Source organism: Xyrauchen texanus, chromosome 48, assembly GCF_025860055.1.
Source record: "Xyrauchen texanus isolate HMW12.3.18 chromosome 48, RBS_HiC_50CHRs, whole genome shotgun sequence".
Classification (NCBI taxonomy): domain Eukaryota; kingdom Metazoa; phylum Chordata; class Actinopteri; order Cypriniformes; family Catostomidae; genus Xyrauchen; species Xyrauchen texanus.
In genome coordinates this window covers 19,146,529-19,155,890 of record NC_068323.1, presented here as the reverse complement: position 1 = coordinate 19,155,890, position 9,362 = coordinate 19,146,529, and the positions used below count along the sequence as shown (strand labels likewise).

The 9,362-nt window shown below is 37.5% G+C and overlaps 1 protein-coding gene across 2 annotated transcripts in view; it reads left to right on the top strand.

Annotated features, from left to right (window-relative positions):
• Positions 1–446: 446 nt before the first annotated feature.
• The window catches only part of LOC127639890 (apoptosis-stimulating of p53 protein 2-like), a 35,224-nt gene continuing 26,308 nt past the window's right edge, over positions 447–9,362 (top strand). For both annotated transcript variants that reach the window (XM_052122192.1, XM_052122191.1), the window contains exon 1: positions 447–999. In XM_052122192.1, the coding sequence (XP_051978152.1) occupies positions 991–999 (9 nt within the window). In that variant the 5' untranslated portion in view covers positions 447–990. The remainder of the gene's footprint in view (positions 1,000–9,362) is intronic.

Sequence of the window (9,362 nt, the reverse complement as noted above, 5' to 3'; positions counted from 1 at the left end):
TTCGAGCAGTTGCCGCAGCACAGCCAATGACCGAGCTGCCTCGCTCATTACTGTCTGCTGTGCAGCTGCAATGCGTTTTACATAAAGACTTCAATATTTCTCGAGAAACGGAGTTTTCCCATAGCGTAAGCTACTTAAGCAATAGGAGAGACCTCTCGATAGGGAACTTGTACAGTCAGATCTTAAGCGTTTATCAATTTACCATTAAAAAGGTATTTCACACTGTACCTTATAGTTCGTCTCAAGAGCTTCTAAAAACATCAGAAAGAGTGTGGGACGCATTAAATAAACACAAGAGCATATAAAAACCCTCAAACCGTTCCTTTTAACGCTAACGGTTCTTCAGAGATAATGATGATGAAGTGGGCGGCGGGAAGCGCGCGGGTGGCGCGAGGAGGAGTTTGTCATGCACGCGCCGAAGTAATTCGGAATCTCGCGCAGCGTCATCTTGGGTTGGGTTCCGTTTGTTGATCCAGCAGCGAAAAGACTCGCTCGCTCGCTCGCTCGCTGTACGACGCGCACGGATCTAATGTGGACCTACAATCAGTTTAGCGGACCGTAGCTGCTACAGGACATTCGCGAACGACCGTTATCTTTATATAGTCTATGTATTGCATAGCGGTAGCGAGTAGTGGCGTACACAAATGGTTCGGTCTGATAGGTGGTCAGCGGTTCTCTCTGTCTGAGACATTCGTGTAAGAAACTTTACTTCATTTTGTGGGTTCGTCTCGGGTTCATTCTGCAACAGGTTTCTGTAATAAACCAGCGCTGTAAAGTTGTTGGCCAACATCAAATGAGACTGCTCAGTATAATGATACAGTATAATGATGCGTAAAAGAAGAGGATAATACATGCACAATATACCTGCCTATGAAACAACAACAATAAGAAACACTTCTTGCCTGGCAAGGCGGAGGTCGTAATATTCTTTATATCTACAATATTTAAGGAAATATACGGAATATACAATACCTGGAGCTGATTTTCAATATGATGCCGGTAAGTTCAGTAGAGGTTCAGTTCAAAATATTCATGATTTTCACCTCCATGCATCAACATGTCTTTTTGTCAAATTCTGTATTTGCTGAAATGCACTGACTATTGGTTTACTCAACAAATGCATTGGTTAAATTACATATCAACCTAGTTTAACCAAGCTGTACTGTTGCCAAGCTGTAGACCCCAAAAGGAATGCTATTTAATGGTGAAAATAGGGGATATGTAGTTATATAAGAGAAGGAAAGCACAAGGTCCGAGTTACCCTTGTGTAAATACCTGTTTTAATGGACGCCGAATGATCCAGAAAATTGCGTATCCATGAAATAATTCCTGTGAAGGATTCCTGAAAGATCCCTCAACACAGGTCTGATTAAAAACTGATCAACAAACATTAGGGAGGATAAAGTGCAAGCATGGTTTCATATTGACGTATGACTCATGGCAATGTACAAATATTACAATAAACAAGGATGTCAGATATGAAGTTGATGGTATATGGTCACCTTTTACCAATCATCACATCATGTGGTACAATTTAATTCACCGAACAGACCCAAATCAGTTCAGTTTAGAGTGTCATTTGGTTAACAGGAAGATTAGACATGTTTAAGTAATTTATTATTAATACCTTTATATATCTATTTGATAAATGGGTAAAACATATGCTCTGAATGGAAATATGTCTTTTAGTATGTTATAAGCACCTGTTCTCTCATTACTGTCACCTCTCATGTGTGAGTCACACACTCATTCACCATCCACACTAAGAACATATGACAGTGTCACCTCTGTCCCCATAAGAAATTGATGACAAGGTGCATTTGTCATTTTGACCTTCCCATTGTTGTACATTTCTAATGAAGATCCAGTATAGGGTAAAACTGCACCGTAAGGGTTAGTTTTCAAGTGAGTACTTAATCTCCATTGGCTGTGTCACCGGATGTCCGGTTTCAATCTGGATGAATTGTCAGTAATATCCAGGGATTTATTGCCTTTATGCATTAGTGTGAATTGTAATCCTTGCACACAAACTAGAAACGCATAATGAAAAAAAAGGTACAGTATGTGGACACAAGAATGTCCTGTGATTTGATTTCTTGGAATTGCTTCTGTGAAGACGCACGATTCTGATCAACTATGTACGGATTTCAATTTCTTATATTTAGCTGGTAGAGAAAGATTTGGCTTTGTAAAATTGTAGATCCTCATTTCAAAGAGTCTTCAGTTCGAATAGACCCAGAAAAGTGGTATTTACTTAAAAAAGTGTGCCAGATAGGGATGGGAATTGTAAGGGATTTAGCAGTTCCGATTCTTTTTAACAATTCTAATTCCATTTACAATTCTTTTAGTACTTTTGAGAAAGAAATGTTTCAAAATAAGAAATGTAATTCCTATTTGATTTACTGGCCTTAACATGTAACATAATTTTGACATCATTTAATATTTTAACAGAACAAATTCTTGCTGATTGACTTCACAGACTTTTTAATAAAGGTATTTTATTCATTCTTAACACAGATAAGACATTTGGAGTTGGACATGCTGAAATCAATGTCATGCAGTTCAGTAAGTGTTATAAGGCTTATAAGAGTCATTTGATTGGTAGGAAGTGCCAGGGCTGGATTGGTAATCTGGCATACCGGGCATTTTCCTGGTGGGCCGACGCACTTTGGGGCTGATCAGGGGCAGACTGGCCATCGGGAGAACTGGGACTAAGCTGAAATGAGACACCGCGTTATGCAGAACGGGCCACAAAACTGTGCCGCGATATGCCGAAGGGGGTAGCGATATGCAGAAAAGGACGCCCCACACCCACCCAAATTTTGGGCCATTTTCTATGTAATATCTCATGCCGATTTCTCTTCCCAGTCCACCCCTGGGAAGCGCGCTGTAGGTTTTGCTGTGAAATCGGGCTACACAGCTCTTGCTGTATGTTTTATGCTGTAGATTCAAAAGAACCGGCTCATATGAGTAATTCGTTTGGGACCCGCATTACATGGGTTGCACCATGTTTTGCGAAGAAGATTCAATAGATGTGGCTCAGGAGTCATTCGTTTGCTAACCAAATTACACTTTTTGCATTATGTGTCATGCTGTAGATTAACAAGAACTGGCTCATTAATGTAATTTGGTCAGGAATCAGATTTGGATGTGCTGTAGATTTAAAAGAACCGATTCATAATTGTCTTTCGTTGGGAATCGGGCTACACTGGTCGAGCAGTATTTTTCCCCCTGCTGATTAAATAGTAGTGTTACAGTACCGCTAAACGGTAGTGCAGGAAACGCTGTCAGAGTACTAATTTATACATGGTGTTGCATCCACATCGACTGAAAAGTGCACGTTCAAAAACCGTTAACGGAACCTAATGTCATCACACTCTTTAGGTTCTAGTGTTCCTAACACTAGTGCTACGTATTTAAGTTTATTGACTGTATTTGGGACAACATATGTGTTTTTGAGCTTACTTGTATCTAAAGCAGTTTCTTTCAGTAATTATTGTTATTCTGCGTTCACCCCATAAATCTTTTCTTAACTCAGACGCTAAGTTCTTTGTTTTCGCTGTGATTTACATACTGCTGTAATTCTCAGAGGAACAGCAATTGTCATTTGAAAAAAAAAGTGGAAGACATTTTAGAGAAGTACCTGGCATTGACTTAACTGCGTATTAACTAAAGAATGCATTCGCGATTTCAAGTCATTGTTTAAGGTTTCCCCAGAAGAACATGCCTTTGGTTGTAAGCTTCCCTCTTTTGAAAGGTATTCTAGGGTCCTTATGTCATTGGGTCAATTTGTAGTCATCTATTTTGGGGCCATTAAAACATTCCCATAGCTCAAGTGCCCAGAGCAGCAAATTTCAAGACTCCAAATTGATTTGACAGGTGAATAGATGACTTAGGCTGACAATACTTGTGGAATAAAATTAGCTTGGAGTAACTTATTGTCGAACACATTTCAGTTCAAAGGCTCTGCATTGGGAATTATAAATATCGCTGATTGTTGTCTGGCCCTTTCACCCACTTGAGTCCTCGGCATGAAACAATGACCAGAACTGCGGCGACCAGTTGCCACGGCAACCGTTACCATGATAACTCCACACAACAACATAGCTGCTATGCGGAGGAGTCTGTGTTGGGAACGCTCGGCTCCCAAGGACTAAACAGTAATCAGGCATCAGGAATGTTTTAAGCTTTGCCTTTTAGATATTAATAGCTCCAATAAATTGGGTCTGTACTGCTAAACAGAGGACATATAAAGTTAGTTTACCAGTTCTTTAGACTAGCAGAGTTTGAATTACCGTTACAAGCTATCCACTCTATCAGAAATGTCCAGCATCTTGAGTGGGTTGACTCTATATTTGTGAAGTCTCAGCAATTTTATTCAATCAACTATATTCTGTCTTAAGTTATCCCCGGGGGCCACAAGGTCTTGCAGGGTCAGTATGTGGGCAGGAGGGTAGCGTATGAACTCAAGACTAATCCTCACATGACTCGGGCTTTGTGTCAATCCACAGGGGCCAAATGGCTGATTCTGTGCCTGCATACACACATACACACACACACACACACACACACTGCAGGCTGCTGAATCTGCGGCTTGTGTCCTGTGACTTACTCAATCATAACAAAACACTAGCACCTGAATTAAACCTATATTATAGTGAGCTACAGAAAAACTGCATTGTTCGAAGCTTCTGATGTTGTCTGATCAGAGCGTTTATTGACAGATGCTCATGTAGTTATCAAACTAAATAATTAATACGCTGGATTACCGCTGTTCTGTTGCTGTAGTGGCTTTTCCTCTTTTTGAATTTTCATTCAGCCTGCCCGATGGGATTTCTGCCCACCTTTACACAAGCTTCAATAGTCTTGTCAAGCCCATGAACCTCTAGAGTTAATGAAAACCAGTACAGGCACTTAATGTAGATTGCATGTTCAGTAGAACAAACGATGTCATACGTCGGAGTTGAACAATGCCTCTACTGTTTTATACAACAGGATGAATCTCTAAGCATGTTTCCTATTATGGAAATGTTGTAACTCATATGTTTTTCTCATGGCTTGGTTTGTTTTATTTACACTCTATAGGGTTAATGGGTGCATGCGTTCATCGAATAGCGTTACATCATATCTGCGCACTCCATTGCACATGAACTACTGACAAAAATTTGGTTTAGTGACCAAACCTTTGTTTAATGTTTACACTTTTGGAGCACGAAATGCAAAGTTGCCCAAGGTGTCGCCTTTGACTTTGAATAGGGAGAGAGAAAAGGAGAGCCTTTTTCTTCATCCACTCGAAATGGCCTAATGAACTGGCCTACATACTGTATATAACAGGGTGAAACTATGTAGGGAACACATAAAAGGAAAGCAGAAATTTTTCGGAGCACAAAAATCAGGCCATAGAAATTATGCCAGATAGTATTTACTGGGGATAAGAGACCTACACAACATCCGTTAAAGACCTTTAAAGGAAACTACCCCATGCTGAAAAGATCAGCATATGATGTGATTTGATGTCCCCACCAGGCTTTTTAACAAGCTTAACCAACAAGACTTCATGTTGATCTAAGCTGTTTTTTTCAAATGGTCTTAATACATTTTATTAAATTATTACTTAAATTAACCTGTATGTATAGTCGACATGATACAGTTTATCACACCTTTAAATTGGATGTCTTAAACTACTACATAGTAACATTAAAATATATACAAAACAATGTATTTATTGTACAACTACATGTTCTGCAAAATTCTCTCAAGATGCATATTTGTTGCTACTGAGTTTGAGGTTCAGGTAGTTTTAGGAGTAGGGTTAGGGGTTAGAGGTGTGAATCTTCACTATTCTCACGATTCGATTCGATTACGATTCAAAGGGTAAAGATTCGATTATAATCACCTTTTTGCCTTCACCAGTTCATTTGAAATGGCCCTGCGCATGACAAATTAATTTTTGTTAGCACAAATATTACATAATGTTATTCACATTTACTAAATAATATTCATTTTTTTCACGACGTATGATTCACAAATGAAAAATACATTGCTCAAAGTCTGTTCTGATACAGAGTAATGCAATACAATAGAATGGGACAATAAAAATGGACATAAATGAGACAAGTGTTGACACAGTGTTGAGTGTAGAGCTATAATATTTATATGGACGGTATAGCTCAGATAACTTTTTGAAGATATTTGAGTTAATATTTAGATTTCTGACATTTGTGTGCAGACTTTGGTATCTTGGCAAATCTAAGAAAAGTTGGAGACATTGTTGAATCTTTTGTAACTCGAGCGTATTTCATGCGAATTCTCTTGAACATTCCATGATTTTCAATATTAAAATGAGCAGGCCATTGTGTATCAGCTAATGGTAAACACCAGTATGTTTGCCTATTCAAATACATTACATCACTTGTGGTAGCTTGGGGCAACGTAAACAGTGGCCTGTTACAAAATATTGCCATACTGCATTACTTTAAACCTAAAGCTTTGCCCCATGCCCTGGTACAGGATAATGTTATATTCTGTCAAGAATTCTCAGAATATTTACACTTGGGATTGACTGTGGAATACCCACCGGGGCTGGCCAATGGCAAAAGGGCTTTTTGATAACCTTTTTTTTTTTTAACCAAACACTGATTCAAACCACTTCTCGTTTAGACCGATGCTCTGCTTAAAATTATTAGGCAGACAGAATGATAGGTTACGGCATTGCTTAGTATATCATGAAAAAAACAAACACTTTTACAACATCATGATATAATTCTGTCTATAATGACACTATTAACATCACAAATTAATGTCTCGATTATAAGGGAAAAAATACATACTGTAAGGGGTTTGTGGTTTATAAGTAGACATGAGGCAAAATGCTGTGTCCATAATTCAATATGGACCTTCTAAGAGCTTATCTTATAAACCATAAACCAGAGACAAATTAAGTTAGTCTCTAGCAACATTTTAGATGCATGTAGTTTGCGAGATAAGGACATTAGATGAAGATATGCATTAAGGGATGATTAATGAAATGCCATTTCCAGCATGATTCTCAAAGGACCATTCATCCAATAAAGGCTTTAATTGATCAGTCCAAGAGAGATAAAATGGTAATTCTAGCAATCAAACTTAATCTTGTATTCAAGAGAAATATAATTCCCTGTTTTACTTAAATAGCAAGGCTCTGGACTAAAAAATAATTACCTAAAATGAAACAATTTGGAGCCAAATGGCTTTTTTTTTATTGCCAAATTATTGATTTGCTCGATATAGACATCGATCTTCATGCTTCGATTAAGTTTACCTATAGGTGAAAAATGCACCACTAGCTACACAAAATGGACTTGCAAAGAATATGATTGTTTTAAAAAAAAAAATCAAAATATTCCTCCCAACTTTCATTGATTTCTGATTGGCTAACACATGCAAGGCATGGTCAGATTCTTTTGAGCTGTTTACAAGGCCTAGAGCTGTCACAGAAACAAGTGTGATTTTTCTTTTTCCCAGGACAATTATTTTACGTATATCTGTCTTGTAGTGGGGACATAATTTGCACGACTTTCCAAAAAAATTGCTTCTGTAGGAATAGTTGTTTGTTGTTACGCTTTGCGCATGCATTTTAAAGGATCCATGGCAGCTGTCAAATTTCCACTGTGAAATGCATACATTTCTGCAAAGCCTCTTCGGTTTTACCAACATATAAAAGTATGTTTTTTAAATAAAAATCAATAGAGTATAGATGGCTTTGCTTGTGATCTTACCTCTTCTCGTATGTACAGCCGTTTTCCATTCACACAAGAAGCGGTGTGAAACGTGCCAGTAGAAGTGCGATAATGCCACCCACTGCTTCAGCTCAGTTACTGCGTCAATGAGGCGATTTCTGTAAATTAGGGGTGTAACGGTTCAAATTTCTCATGGTTCAGTTTGTGTCACGTTTAATACAGTTTTCGATACGGTTCAGTATTTGCTTTGTTAAAAAAAACAATTTATAAATAAATATTACTGCCAAATCCAAAGAATTATCTATTGATAAACACTTCAACAGGTTTGCCCTTAAATAACAATCATTGTTTACAACATTAACCAATGCTTAACCATGGCATTTGTAGTAAATCATATTAACCACAATAGAAACATGGTTTACAATATATAGTAAAATCATGGTTACTATATAGAAACTACAGTATTACTGTTATAAAACCATTGTTAATTGTATCAAAACCATGATTTCTGCTCAGAAAACTATCTTGACAGCAGTCATGGTTACTACAATATTTCTATAGTAAAACCATGGTAAATTTTTGTCAGGGTCCTTAACTGAAAAAAACGAACATTTTCTGTAATTACTAAATCAACATTTTAACTTAATACCTGCACTAATACGCTACATGCATCAACATAAAGTGCACTTCAGACTCATCTCAACATATTCAATATTCGGAAGCTGTACATCACTATAGAAGGAATATCCTTGCTATTAAAATGCATACGAGAAGGGATGTTGTGATAATGCTGCTTGAGTATTTTAATCATAAATGGAAATCCCACATGAACACCCCAAGCACTTTAGTTATTGTTTGATGTCTGTCCGAATTAGCACTGAGTGCCTGCTTTAAAACGGAAGGGAGTGTGTGCAATTTCGGCTCACTTGTGGCTCTTTCCCTGGGTGATGTCGGCGTAAATGATTAATCATGTATCAATGTATTACTATAACGGCATCTTAATGCCATTAATCAAAATGCATTTTTGATGCTCTTGATAGATTACAGCCTCGCAAGGAAACAGGAAGAACTTGCGTGCGCTTTGAAACACGTGAAACACAGATGGAGCATATCCATTTACAGATCCATTCAGTTTGTGGAGCAGGTGCAGTTTGTAACTGTCTGTTTGATGCTTTGTTTTCTTGACCAAAACTTGCTCCTGATGCATCATTAAATGTGAGGTGAACCGACCGTGGTGCCAATGCTTCCCGAACTGTTTGTGGTGAACCTTATGGTTCAGTTTTTTTTTTTTTACAGAGAACCGTTATGTCCCTACTATAAATATTGTATTCGTTTTTATGTGTGATTGCACTTAAATTAAATGCCACTAATTGTTTCATAAAAAGTTTTATAACTATAAATATTGTAATAAGTAATTTTTATATTATCAAGGCTAAACATTGTAATTGTAGATATTGATGGCGTCTTGCCACCTGTCTCCACGTTTGATGAGTTTTTTTTTAATGACTAAAGAAACAGACTGCATGTTACTTCATACAGTTGTCAGAAGTTTAAATACACCTTTATACATTTTAAACTCAGTTTTTCAAAAAACTGTCATTTAATGATTTATATCAGCTTTTATATCTTTCATCATATTCCCAG